The sequence below is a fragment of the Prunus persica genome, chromosome G8, assembly GCF_000346465.2.
Source record: "Prunus persica cultivar Lovell chromosome G8, Prunus_persica_NCBIv2, whole genome shotgun sequence".
In the NCBI taxonomy this organism is placed as follows: Eukaryota; Viridiplantae; Streptophyta; class Magnoliopsida; order Rosales; family Rosaceae; genus Prunus; species Prunus persica.
The window spans coordinates 20,082,619-20,096,203 of record NC_034016.1 but is presented as its reverse complement, the minus strand read 5'-3'; the positions used below and the strand labels follow the sequence as shown (position 1 = coordinate 20,096,203).

General features: G+C 37.8%; 3 protein-coding genes across 4 annotated transcripts; 1 reads left to right on the top strand and 2 right to left on the bottom strand.

Annotated features, from left to right (window-relative positions):
- On the bottom strand, positions 33–7,722 carry LOC18766389 (dolichyl-diphosphooligosaccharide--protein glycosyltransferase subunit 2). The gene is made up of 20 exons (XM_007199658.2): positions 7,446–7,722; positions 7,180–7,327; positions 6,618–6,810; positions 6,417–6,506; positions 6,071–6,133; positions 5,729–5,798; positions 5,370–5,434; positions 4,893–4,947; positions 4,222–4,349; positions 3,987–4,102; positions 3,781–3,850; positions 3,255–3,359; positions 3,013–3,099; positions 2,196–2,344; positions 1,895–2,006; positions 1,735–1,818; positions 1,477–1,557; positions 1,167–1,391; positions 798–920; positions 33–494 (listed from the first exon to the last, which is right to left on the bottom strand). The coding sequence occupies exons 2-20, from the start codon at positions 7,323–7,325 to the stop codon at positions 378–380; spliced, it is 2,079 nt and encodes a 692-aa protein (XP_007199720.1). The 5' UTR covers positions 7,326–7,327; positions 7,446–7,722; the 3' UTR covers positions 33–377.
- LOC18768577 (H/ACA ribonucleoprotein complex subunit 3-like protein) lies at positions 8,015–9,746 on the bottom strand. 2 transcript variants are annotated; one of them, XM_007201422.2, is made up of 4 exons: positions 9,626–9,746; positions 9,330–9,404; positions 9,171–9,213; positions 8,015–8,427 (listed from the first exon to the last, which is right to left on the bottom strand). In XM_007201422.2, exons 2-4 carry the CDS (start codon positions 9,381–9,383, stop codon positions 8,330–8,332), a joined length of 195 nt encoding a protein of 64 aa, XP_007201484.1. In that variant the 5' UTR covers positions 9,384–9,404; positions 9,626–9,746; the 3' UTR covers positions 8,015–8,329. The 2 variants fall into 2 exon arrangements, with proteins under 2 accessions (XP_007201484.1, XP_020409293.1); XM_020553704.1 differs by having other exon boundaries at positions 9,330–9,407; positions 9,626–9,736.
- LOC18768646 (uncharacterized protein At1g03900) lies at positions 10,754–13,033 on the top strand. Its single transcript, XM_020569879.1, has 3 exons — positions 10,754–11,625; positions 11,710–11,979; positions 12,690–13,033. Exons 1-3 carry the CDS (start codon positions 11,134–11,136, stop codon positions 12,756–12,758), a joined length of 831 nt encoding a protein of 276 aa, XP_020425468.1. The 5' UTR covers positions 10,754–11,133; the 3' UTR covers positions 12,759–13,033.

Genomic DNA, 13,585 nt, shown 5'->3' with positions numbered 1-13,585 from the left:
TATCCCCATTTTATAGGCAGATTATAAAAAGAGACTGCAAAAGAAAAATGATTATTAAAAGAGATGTAACTTGATACAGTTCCTTGCAAGCCATGAACCTTTGATATGTCAAAAGTTATACCAAGGATGGGAAATATCAAGCCCGTGGGTACTTCTTCATTTTGCAATAAATATATGATTTTATGTTATGGGTAATAAAAATTCTAAAGTAAGAGGTACAGGTATAACATAACAAGGAGTCCTACAAAATTGTTCTAAAAAGTGCCACCCTCTGTTTCTCTCTCCAAAGGAAAATCTCCTCATCTTTCTGGTATCTCTTCAGGCCCACTTTTGACCTCTCTAAACGGGAGATTTCTTCAAGTTTTTTTCGTCTTCTTTCAAGCAGATTTCAATTTGGCTGATGTAGAGGCCTGATGGGAAAGAATCCTGTGTCCCACAAACAGCAAGAAAACTCCCAACAGTCCAACCCATTTCAGTGTCGTAAATAGATCCAGCTGTACATGGGAACAGACTAGTAAGCAGACCAGCCGTTTGAAAAGCTTAATCAATGTGCAAGTAATAAAAAAAATGCTATTTACTTTAAAATGCATTGAAAAGCCAAAATCTTCTTCAGCAAGTGTATAACATAATTACTTCGAAATCTCACTATTGTAAATACTATATATGCTAATGTAATTTTCCCGTTCTAGAACAGGTGACCCAGTAATGCTTAAAAATGGGATTGTCCAGATCATTGGGAATGTGATGTAGATAGGAACCTTCTGAAAAGTTACAGTAAAGACAAATCAATGGCATACCTTCAACCAGAAAAGCACATAGAGCAAAAGAACTGCTGCAATGCCGACATGGAATAGGATACCAAAGGTGGCTGGTAATGCTGAAGTAGGGAAGTTCTTCAGATTCACCCCTAAGCGTAATAGCTGTTTAATACATAAAATAAGGTTAACAAAGATTTCCCACTATCAAAGTACAAAATAGGCAAACATTTTAAAATGTTGACATCCCCCCATATCTCTTTTGGTCTTTTTGTACACTAGAGAATGTCTGTTTATAAACAGCACAATCTAGTTAAACTCTTTAGATTTTCCAAGGGAGATATCAGAGCATAAAATGTTAAAAATTTCTAAGCCAAATGACAATGCAATATGGATTCGCTAAATACTCACCCCAACCAAAAATCCAATCAGTGGCAAAAACACAAGACCCAAGAAAATAAGAGAGAGCTCTTGAGAAGGACGCTTTTCTGGAACCCTAAAGATATGGCTTATCTCTGCTTTGGGGCCATATTTTGAGTAAGGATCAATGGCCGGTGTAGGAGGGCGGGATGCCTTTTCAGGTGCTTCTGGTAGATCCAAATCAATGTAGCCAATAGCCCGGAAGAAAGAGTTTTCCTGGAAGAGAAGACAAAAATTCCTCAGATAATCAGAGGTAGAAATTATATACATTTTGAAAAATTTGAGCTAAAGTAATGCTTACCATTACAGCATCGCCAACAGTTAATTGAATGTCATAACTACCTGAAAGATAGTAAAACTTCTCAACCAATCCAAGAAAATCCTGAAAAACAAAATACCAAAAATTAGCAAAACAAAGGAATTAAAATGGGTAATCCATCCAAGATGGTGAAAACTGAGTATTCATTTTATTCAAGTATTCAGACATTAATCACGGGCTTATGAGGAGTATCAGCTAAATAGATGAATTAAAATTCTAGGTTTCCAAGGGAGCACTTACCAGTATTATCTCAAACTTTTTGCCGGATTTCCCCACCACAAAGATATGCTCAACCTTGGTCTCATGTCTCAACTTCAAAAATACCTGCAGACCAACAAACTTCTAAATGAACTGAACAGAGAGAAGTTAACTCAAGAAGCAGGCATGGACAACTACAAACCTGATGTGGCTTAAAAGCATTTCCAAAAGGAGTGGTCAATTGAAAGGATAGGCGCAGCTTTTGGAGGTGGTTTGCTGATAGTGCGAGCGAATTTTCTCCAGCTAAATCTAGTCTGGTAAATGAATGATGTAGAAGTAACAAAAGATTTATATGCTTTAGAACGTGTTAGAATGGAATAGGCACAATTGTGGACATGTAACAATTATGAAACACGAGTTTGTGATTACAAGCATCCAACTTCCAAAGGAAGAACATAAACTAAAGCTGGAAACATGAACCATAAAAAATTTCAAGCACGTACTTTTTCTGGGTTTCTATGCTCCCGACATCACTATCCAGTACAACAATCTCTGCATTTTCAATTTTGATAACTCCTGTGACAAATATCTGCACTTGAGTAGAGCCTCCAGTTGCATAAACTTTTTCATCTTCAGAATCATGCAGAACAACCTACAAAAAGTTTTGTTAACTCATTAGAGCAAGTCCACCCCAAAAGGCTAAGGCAAGGCAAAGGCAAAGGCAAGGCAAGGGCTGCCACTATTCATGTGAATAGTGGCAGCCTTGCCTTTTTTGGTTCCACCCCAAAAGGCTAGGGCAAGGGCAAGAAAAAAAAGAAGATATTATGCAACAAAATATAAACAATTTAGAAATGCAAGAAATATAAATGATTATGCAAACAAAAAATAAATATGAAAGAAAATATAAACAATTTACAAATGCAAGAAAAAAAAAAATTACAATTTACAAATATTGGAAGGAGAAGAGTTTGTATGAGGATTTAGAGTGGAAAGTGAATAAAATTTTTATGTATTTATAGGGAAAACATCCATAATTTTTTGGTATTTTTTATAAAAAAAATCGAATTTTTTTGAATTTTTTTTTTTCGCTCGCTGACATCAGCATGACATCAGCGCCTTCGGCCTTGAGCCCAGGCAGATCTTGCCCAGGTTGGTGGGACCCAGGGCTTGCCCGGGCTGCATGTCGTGTGCTGGAGGGTCTTTTGGGCTGGCAGGGGGCCTTTTGCCCGGTTGGTGGCATGCGCTGGACATGCTCTTACAAATTGAGAGCCAAATGGAAGCTAGTCTAAATGTAAAATTAACCAAATAAATTATAAGTACCTCAAAGACAAATATGTAATTTCCAACATCGACGCTTTTTGGCACATCCAAGAAATGGGATTCACTTTCTCTGTCAAACTTGAGTTCCTACATCACACACATTATAAGGCATTGAACCAGAGGCCATTCATGCAATCAATTTGTCAGAAGAGGATAAATAAAACTAATCTTTTCAGAGGAAGGATATCTGTAACTATTGAACTGCAGATGAACTAGATACAACAAGAAAAAGAAGTTATTACCTGGCTTTCAATTGTGGAAGCAACTTTCGAACCAGAACTCAATGCTCGCACCAACTTAACTGTCAGAGGAGGTGCACTTGAACCAAGCACAGTATTCACTTTAACCTGATTAAAATTTCGAAAGTACAAACCAACACGCTTAAATTAACCAAAGTACGCAATTTGGCATAAACAACATTACTTGTTAACTCTATAGTTTCCTCAATAAAATAATTAATCCACAGCAGGCTGATGCAATACTGAATATGTGCAGATCAAAACGTTAAAAAATAATACAATCATAACTGAAGAGCTTGGCGTTTTAAAAAAGAAAACAAAGATAGTCAGCTTGAGGAAAAAGAAAACAGTGCAGATTTCACAAGACTATTAATATATATAGACATAGCTATGCATAAAGTTAGAAAATAATACAACTTTTGCTCAATTCAAATATCTACCTCACAAGAAGAAGGAAAAGAAAGGAGGAATAATTGATGATTCAACAATCATCTACAAATAAGAAATACTGTGTTGATAATTGACAAACCTGGAGCCGGTCTTTTTTGGTCAATGAAAGCACTGTAGCTGGAAGTGATAAAATCAGTGGGATAGCAACCCTGCACCAGAAAAGTAACAACCAAAATTTAGTAGACAATAAATTAAAAGTAGAATTTAAAAAGCTGCAGTACACAGTAACAAAATGCAATATAATTGGAGATGTAATTCAATCAAAGAAGAAGAAATAGAATTTACTTATTGCTTTCCAAAGAAGCTAATGAGTCCACTTGGTTGAAGAAGTCTTTAGCATTGCCGGGAATGCCAATTCCAAGGAAGAATTTTGCCAGACCCAATATTTTGTCCCCTGGAACCTGCAAACTCAAATCTAAAGCATTAGTATGCACTCCAACCGCTCCCCAACTCCCAAAATAAAATGCATTTGTAACGGAAGAGCAGGAAAGAATGCAACATTGAGTATGCTTCCAGTCACCTTTATGTTTCCAGATGTCACAGCTGCAAATGCTGTCAGTCCTCGAACAACTGACGCAGTAGTTGAAAGAGGACTCTGACGCTCACGCAGATCAACAACTTTTTCATCAAAGTACATGGCCCCATCATCTAGAGAATGTAGTTATATATTTTATTAAAATAACAGCTAACCAGAAAATGAAATGACAAAACCAAACTGAAAGCAGGGCCGGAAGAATATTAATCAACATGTTTTAAACTTAGGCAAGGTTGTGTTGTGCATTCAAACTTCAACGACAAACCGTGTTTCACAGAAATGCACAAACACACATACACATCAAAATGCATGCAGGCTAACAAACCCATCCTTATCATGCCAAACTTGCTTGGGTATACTACAAAAACATAAAGTTCCATGATCCCATCACGGCAAGAGATGCTATTAAAGCCACTTGACCCAAATTATGACCCATCATCACCAACGTTTTTGCACCACAGCCCTGGTAAAATGTGTTGATTTAAAACTTCAAAGAAGAAGGTCATGAACCATGGATTGCAATATATTATGCAAATTTAGATTACATATGTGGGTCTGAAAACTATTTACAACTTATAAAGCAAGAGATGAAAAATATATTAAAAAAAGAAAGAAGCGTATAAGAAGACATCTAATGTTGGGAAAAAACCACATACCATATTTCTCAACACTGTCAAAAAGCTTCAAAATATCACTTTTCAATGTACCGATCTGCCCAAAGACAACATTATCGAATATTAACAAAATGAAGTTGAAACAACAATATTACAAAAACAGGGAACACAAATATATATATATATGTGTGTGTGTGTGTGTGTGTGTGTGTGTGTGTGTGTGTACAATAACACAGCAGAATTACAGTATACTAATAAGATCTATAGAGCCTTACTATGCAGCTATGTAAAAAGTAAAATAAAAGCTAAATAGAACGGAAAAATAGGTCCACAGATATTGGTAATGATTTGGTCAGTGTGTGAAAGTATCCCAATTAGGACCAAAATCTCAAAATTCAGCGTGCGAATCAGTATGGAAATTTCTTCAAGTATATGAATGGCCCAAACAAGTTCAATTTTAGATTTAAAAACATATGAAGCTTATGTTTAGTGCTTATTTAAGCAAGCTAACGAATGTACCTTGGACTGATCAATTTCGGAAGATGCTAATGAGACAACCCCCGAAAGTGCTTCAAGTGCTAATCCTGCAAGACGGATGCCAAGCTCAAGTAGTGAATATAAGCCACATACCTACTAATAATCAATACCATGTTTAGCAAAGATTTAAATTTGATGGTAAAACAAATATTAGTCATCGTAACCAAGTGCTACTAATCCCTCTCTAGTTGAATAAAGATCTCAGATTCAACTCATGGGAGGGAAGGAATTTAGGTGTGCCCCCCGCTTCTTTTATCCAATAATTACCACTTAATAAGAAAAAAATCAGCCATGAGAAAAGAAACAGCATAACTTTCAAATGATTTATAGAAACTCATTACCAGCAGCATAGGTACTAGACTCGGGATTATCAGAACTAAAACGCCACCTTCCATCACTCTGGCTCAGAGACTGCAATAATATCTCACCATTACTCAGACATTCAACAAAGCAATTTTTCTTGCTAGAGACATCCAAAAGGATGAAGAAGAAAAAAATTGCAAAGCAAAAGAAAATAATTGAGAGGTCGGAGTCAGAATTCCGCATCAACATTATAAGAAAAAATAAGTGCCACCAGATGCTAAGCCTTATCTGACATATAGCAAGTTCTGCCGGGACCTGGAGATAGTCAAAACTGAACCTTTTTCAACTAAGAAATACCATTAGTGGCTGCTGGAACCAACCTTGATAGAATGGAAAATTCCACCAGCATCAGCAAGAAGTACATCAACTTCAGAACTTTGATCCTAAAGCAAGAAAAAAGAAAAAAAAGATTTAGGAAAGAATTAATAATTCAAAGATATAAGCCCTCTAAGAAACACAAAAATGAGACCCTTGCACAAAAGTTGTAACAATTAAAATAGTGACATTATTAAAAATATCATATTTGCCCTGCACAGGGTTGAATGTTTTTTCCTTAATCGCCACTGCTATATGTTGAATTTCAGCCAAACTTAAGATTTCAAACCAAAAAGAAAATAAAACCTGAGTTGGACAGTGCAGCCAAGAGGTAGTTGTTCAATAATTTACCTTAATAAGTACCAAGCTTCCGATGGAGTGGTAGAAGTCAAGCAATGAACTTGCAGTATTGGCAATAGCTTTAAGTCTTGCAGCAATGCCCTAGACATGGAGAATAGAATTAAGTACCAACTGCAGTATTTTGCCACATGCTTCATAAACAACGGCTTTCATACTGAGAACAAAGAAAGAGCGCTAAAGACTCAACCATACCTCAAATATCTTATCGTTAACCTTGCATTTCAAAATGCTGTTAACCTTTAAGGCATAAAACAAATCCTTTGGGGCAGAAGACGATGACCCAAGTTTGTCCACAACGGACTGACAAGTAGCAGTGCGTATATCAGACTTTTTATCAATCCCAAGAATCTCAAACGATCTTAGAGCTTCATATGCCTCTTCTAAACTGTCAAAAATTTACGAAATCAAATAGTTAGATTTCTTTCAGATTAAATTATTGGACTTGCTTGCAAGGTCAAAACAAATAGAATTAAATATAGTTACAATAAATTAATCTAATCGTGCAAATGAAATCGAATTCAACCAAAATCAAAACTTAATGACGTATTTCGACTAAAATGTAGGAAAATTACCGAGTCATGAACTTCAAATCTCAGAGTTGTATGGGGTGACGACAGATAAAAAATGAAATAAATCCGTTTTAATTCAATTGGATCATATAAATGATCATTTCCACATCGTTTCATACTCACAGGAACCAAACAGAAAATACGAAAACAAACAGAGAAATCATTTCTTCAAGGGTTTAATTCACCTCCCGAAGGAACCATCGTTGGCTGTGAAGAGCTCAGAGCCCGCGGATCGGTGAGAGTCAGAGATCGGCTGGAAGACGGAAGCAGCTTCGCAGATCGCAATCGCCAAAATCAGCACCAGAAATCCCCCGAGGTTTCTGGTAGCCATACCTGAAACAGCAGCAAAGTCAACAGCTTCAGATACATATAATGAGGCCTGCATTTATGCATGTACGCAAGTACGCGATCTGGAGGACGCTAAGGTTTCAGATCGAGAGGAAGAACGTACTGAAAGCGTTGGAAAGTTGGTCAGTGTGGTGAGTCTCTGGGCGCGACGACTGCTGCGTAGTGAGTGACTGAGAGAGGAGTGGGAGGCTGAAGATAGAGAACGAGGCCGTTTTAGTGGGTTTGGTTGGTAACGGCCGATTGTGTTTTGGGCTTTATTGACTTTTGACTTCGCTCCATCAGGAAATGGAGGCCCATGCATATAATTATTTTCTTTTTTAATTTCTTTTTTACTCTCTTGCATATAAATTAACAATCCGATCTTCTGATTGGTTAGGGCATGTAATCGTATATTGAGCAACTGCTTTTTTTCTTCTTTAGTATTCTGGCACAAAAAAGTCCTCTAATTTAACATCTAACTAATAACCAAAGAAAAAAAACCTAATATAGTTTTGTTTAATTTGTTCGTATGTGAAGTTATTCTCAACTTTTTTTTGGTCAATTTGTCCGTCATTGTTCAAACTTCAAACTTGAAACATCTTCCAACCCAGCAGGTTCAAAATCGGTTTTCATATGACAAAAAGTGAAATCAAAAGGAAAAAAAATTACAGAGAGAAGAAGAAGAGAAAATCGTGAAGGGTGCGACAACCCAATATATTTAAGTGGATGGATATATTTGGGTAGATACGGGAGCTTTACGCACAAACTTTAGTAGATATGAAGGTTGAAAGTAAATTTGCAAAGCATATTCATAGAAATCTACTACATTTTCAAAAACTTAACACATAACCAGTCTACAACCATTTGTGCTGCTTGCATACTAGCGGTAGACATATCCAGTTACAGTCCCCAATAGAAAGGTCCAACAAGATAGCACTCCTAGTAAAACCCTAAAGTCCGAGACACTTCAAACGAAGCCCTTGAAAGCAGCTGAACCTTTATAAGTATTTAATACTTCAGAGGTGACTGCTGGATCGGCAACAACCCAAAGCGTTTCTTCAGGAGAAATCTTTGCCTTGAATACATGTCGTCAGGGGAGAAGCGGGCTGCAGTTGATGATGAACAAAGGAACAGATTAGTAACAACCAAAAAACTGGGAACCTTTTCCAAGGAAGATTATGCAGAAGACTGGTAGCCACAGATCAACAAAGAATTCTCTCCTTCAACTAGTGCGCTAACTAATAGAACCGATTCTTTAGTATACTTTCTGTATCATCTCAAACACTTCCAAATCATTCCAATTAAAATTAGAAAACACCCGTATTCTGGAACAATCTGGTGCCAAATTTCAGAGAGTTGAGTAAATAAAAGTCAACTAAATCATCAACATCAAAACTCATCACAAAAGCATTTTCCTCCAGAGCAAAACATTGATTTTCTTGGAACTTAATTCGGAACCTAACAGAGAAGACCTAAGTTCCTTGCAATCTTATATTTTGCATTCATTATAGCAATGATACTAAACATGTCCCTTGGAAGATTACAATCTCAAGCAATCTAGAACTTTCTGATAGATTCATAGAAAACGACCTGCAAAGAACTAAGGACTACCGTCCATTTCAGCTGTTTCTTACCGTCATGTTAGCAAGCAGCAAACATTCAAGAACCCCAAATGGCATTAGTTTATCAACAACTTAACAACACTAACATCTTTACGTGACAGCACGACAACGGAACAACAGGACATGATATCCTAACAACATAACAACCATTATGAAATCATATTCAGACAATCAACAAAGCTGCAATTAGGTTGCAGCCAACTTCAAAATACTGATTTTGTTCTTACCCGGATGGGCAGATTGAGTGGGAAGCCCCAGTGGTGATTCTTTCTGCATACAGAAGAGCAAGTAACACATCAAATTCAAATATTGACAAGTGGGTTTGTCGAATTTGTTAGCTAATGTGCTCTAAACAAGGAGCTAAATTGCAAATCATCGTCACAAACCTTAGTGGTGTAGACTTTGTCGCCATTCTCGTTTATGTAGTACTGGAGATACATGTTGGCTGCTTCTTCTTCAACCTGCCGAAGATCAAAGCAATGATGCATGAAACTCCGACACAAATTCTCATATAGAACTTAACACACTGAATATTTCACAACAGTTATTTACGCTGATAAAATTTTCGATTTTATTAAAAAAGAGTTTGGCGATCTTGAACTTAGAGGTTTTGACACAAGAAAGTTATAAATTCGCAGAGAAAGATAATAATTTGTAATTGTAAAATACGTTAAATTCGTACCTGCTCAAAGTGTAGGCGGAGGAGAAAGTGCTCTGGTTATTTGTTCGTGCTAGGGTTTAAGACTGGCGAAGATGGGGGTTTTCCAGAAGATATATGCTGGGCTGATTTTCCAAAAACCCTTTGCTTTTGTTGAGATGTTGGGCTTGGGCCAATATGAACCTCAGACGTGGTAATTTTTTAAAATTCGAAGCCCCACTGAAATAGTAAATCAAATTACGAGGAATGCGTCCTTCATCCTCACCTGCAAATTATAATCTTACAAATATACAAAAATGACCCATAAAAATATCAAATAATTTTTTTATGCATATATGTCAAAAGTAATTTGACTCTAAGAAGGGAAGAATGGCTATTTTTCAACTATGACAAACAATTCTTTCAAAAGTTGTAAGAATTGTTAGCTTGAGCACCAAAGTGCTTTGGAATTAATTTGTGCTTTTCCTTATTGGGCCACACAGCCTAACCTCTCAAAGACAAGTTTAATGCAGATAAGGCCACACCAAAGACAAGGAAGGGAGGCCTGCTAGATGATAAGCTTGTAGCCATTAGAGAATAGTAATTGTGATTGGCAATGTGGAAATTGCAACTAATCTAAAGCTAGTAGACAGGGATCAAGCTTTGGAGGCTTGTTCTACAAAATTAATTTCTCTGTTATCATTGTTTGTTGAAAAATGGTCATAATTTATATAAGATCAAGTTTTAGAGGTTGGTTTAACAAAAATATAGGAACCCAGGTTTCTCTGTTGTTACAGTTGAAAACCAGGGCTTAGGCTTTGGCCAGGAGATTCAAATAAATAAATAAAAAGTTAAAGTGAGGTAAGCTTCTTTCTATTATCGAGTTTTGTTTGTTGATGACAATAACGATATTTTAAACTACTCTAATGTACGAAAAGAGAGGTTGAACTTGAGTGCAAAACGGTTGATACGCGAGTGAAAAGAGGTTGATACTACCTTGTTCAACTGATATAACTAACCATACTTTTCTTTTATAGAGATAAAAAGAGGGATTCGTAGAGGTAAATTTTTGTAACAGATGTGCTTTCCAGATATTGGTTGGGCTTCTGTGGAGAATGTTTATTGTTTCGACTTTTTGGGATATTGAAAATGGAAACCACCAACAAATAACTGTTGTTTCAGTTTATCTACAAGCCAAGCTTAGGCCTTGGCCAGCCCAAAAGGGTAAGGGATAAGGGCAAAATGGTAATATACGGCCGTCTCCATTAGACAATCCAGTTGACCTTTCAAGCACTCTCCTTCGAACCCACGTTTCTGCGTACTCTCATTTGAAACCTTCCCCCCACCTTCATTCCCACATCACCATTTCTTCAAATTCACGTCAAATTCGTCCCAAATTCACCTCAAATTCAATCCCCCAACTCTCTCACCATAGTTGAAATTCCCCAACCAAAAAAATAAAAAAAAATAAAAATCCCAATTATCACCCGCATTGCTCATAAGAATCCGTCATAGCTCGAAGCTTTGCCTGCCCCCAATTCGATCCCGAAACGATGTCGTTCGAGGACGAGGAGGAGGCGTTCGAGCACACGCTGCTCGTGGTCCGCGAGGTCGCCGTCTACAAAATCCCGCCGCGGAGCACATCCGGCGGGTACAAGTGCGGCGAGTGGCTCCAGTCCGATAAGATCTGGTCGGGTCGGCTCCGGGTCGTGTCGTGCAAGGACCGGTGCGAGATCCGACTGGAGGATCCGAACTCCAGCGAGCTCTTCGCCGCCTGCTTCGTCCACCCGGGCCAGCGCGAGACCTCCGTAGAGACCGTGCTCGACTCGTCGCGATACTTCGTGCTCAAGATCGAGGACGGCACCGGAAAGCACGCGTTCATTGGGCTGGGGTTTGCAGAGCGAAACGAAGCGTTTGATTTCAACGTGGCTTTATCGGACCACGAGAAGTACGTCAAGAGAGAGCACGAGAAGGAGAGCAACGGCGGCGAGACCAGCGACGATGGCCATATCGATATTCACCCTGCCGTTAATCACAGATTGAAAGTATAAAAGATTTAAAAATTTTCTTTAATTTCTCATTTTCAATGAAAAATTTCATTGATTTGTGTATTTGTTTGGGATCTGAAGGAAGGTGAGACGATAAGGATAAATGTGAAGCCGAAGCCGACGAGTGGGACTGGGATGTTGTCAGCGGCTGGGCTATCCGGGACGGTGAAGCCCAAACCGATTAGTTTGGGCCTGGCTCCGCCGCCGGGGTCCGGGAAGGTGAGGTCGGCTCTGCCGCCACCTCCTAATGACCCTGTTGCTGCTAGAATCAGCTCTGGTGGTGGCCTCAAGTCACCCCCTGATAACCCAAGGCGGAGCTCCGACCCGTTATCTGATCTTTCTCAGATTGAGGTAGGAAATGTAACTCAGTGTTGCTTTGGCATTACATTGCTTGGTTTAGCTGAATTGTTGTTCATCTTGTTGGAATTTGGAACTCAGAGAAATGATATAGTAAGAGTAAATTGTTCAAAATCAACATGGAATGAATGTGTTTGAGTTTTGGTAATCATTAGGTAATTTGTCATCAAAATTAGCTGACTAAGATACTTGGACGCAGCAATTTTCAAATATCTGTTGTCTATACATGTCGTGTGTCGTGTTACTGATTTTACCCGTTCATGGCTTATGCTTGTCATCAAAATCCCAACATTTGATGGTGTCTCTGCCAGCACTTTAATTCCTGATTTACTGGGAAAGTTGGTTCCTAATCCCGTTCTGTTTTTTTTTTTGGACGAGTGTAATCCCATTCTTAGAAAGGCAAGCTGAGAATGAGTAGCTACAACCCACATTAGTTTCTGTCCAAGTTCAAACCATGTAGGAACTGATTTCAATCTGAAAGCTTAGTTCTTGCAGAATCAGTATTGTTTTTCTGTTTGTTTGAGCGACTTTTATGCCGCAGGGAATTTCTGTGCATTTGGTTGATAGATACACTTCTTCCACACACATAAAGGAAAAAAAGATTACCTCCTCCAGTTCAAATATGAGTGTGATTTATGGATATTTTGCTTACTGCCTTGTTTGTTTATGATTGCGATTTATGGTATTCTCATGATCATTTCCAGAGGAATCTTCCTTCAGCGACTGGATCAGGTTCAACAAAGACAACCGCTGGAGGATGGGCGGCTTTCTAATTGTGTGTGAGCATTTTGTTAATTATGATCGAGGTCTTCATTTATTTTTATTATTTTTATCTTTTTTAAGAGAAAAGTGAGGAAGGAATATGTGAGAAAAGAAAGAAAGCACACAAGGTACCAAATACTTCCATTTATGGAAATAATATTTCCCTGCAATATATTTTGAAGCTTCTCTTGTCCTGACATCTATGTTCTTTGTGCCGGCTAGTTGTTAACTTAAAATTTCAAGCTTTCACTTCTATATAATAGAGAAATGTGCCTTGTCTATTCCATTTGCTATTTGCTCCTTTTTTTCTTTCCTTTTTGTTTTTATTTGGATGACAAACTTTGCAATTTGACAGCTTCTGGTGGACTAATATACTGTCATTTTGCATACATCATATTTGTTGTAATTTTGTAATCCTGAAAACGAAGGTTGCCATCCTGATAAAATGGGCACGCTTCTGGACTAATGGAAACTTGCCGTGTGGATCGTAGGATTCCTTTATCGTTTTCGATTAACCAAATCTTTGCCAAAAGCCTAAAGTAATTGTCTTATTGTCTACTTTCTGCCTTCTTAACTTATTTGTGGTTTTTGTTGTGGACTGGAATGGTTCTTGAGTGCTTTTCAGGTTTCTCCTAGAATCAAAGTCATTTGGTTGTCATTGTACTCCATCATCCCTGTAGTTTTTATTTGTTGGGAATCATTTACCCTCGCATATGCCACTCGCCTGCTAATTCGGTAGGAAAACTTGATGAAATTACCATATTGTCCTTGAATTGTAACACTTAATAAAACTGCAAAGATTAAATAGCAATAACTGATCCTACATGGATCAAAATCA

Coding starts and splice junctions, on each gene's coding strand:
- LOC18766389 (XM_007199658.2), bottom strand. CDS start 7,325: ATGGCTACCAGAAACCTCGGGGGATTTCTGGTGCTGATTTTGGCGATT. Junction 2,007..2,195: donor AGCATAGAAACCCAGAAAAA/GTACGTGCTTGA, acceptor TTCATTTACCAG/ACTAGATTTAGCTGGAGAAA. Junction 495..797: donor ATGTGCTTTTCTGGTTGAAG/GTATGCCATTGA, acceptor TCCCATGTACAG/CTGGATCTATTTACGACACT.
- LOC18768577 (XM_007201422.2), bottom strand. CDS start 9,383: ATGTATCTCCAGTACTACATAAACGAGAATGGCGACAAAGTCTACACC. Junction 9,214..9,329: donor ACAAAGTCTACACCACTAAG/GTTTGTGACGAT, acceptor TTCTGTATGCAG/AAAGAATCACCACTGGGGCT. Junction 8,428..9,170: donor CACTCAATCTGCCCATCCGG/GTAAGAACAAAA, acceptor CATCAACTGCAG/CCCGCTTCTCCCCTGACGAC.
- LOC18768646 (XM_020569879.1), top strand. CDS start 11,134: ATGTCGTTCGAGGACGAGGAGGAGGCGTTCGAGCACACGCTGCTCGTG. Junction 11,626..11,709: donor CCGTTAATCACAGATTGAAA/GTATAAAAGATT, acceptor TGGGATCTGAAG/GAAGGTGAGACGATAAGGAT. Junction 11,980..12,689: donor CTGATCTTTCTCAGATTGAG/GTAGGAAATGTA, acceptor GATCATTTCCAG/AGGAATCTTCCTTCAGCGAC.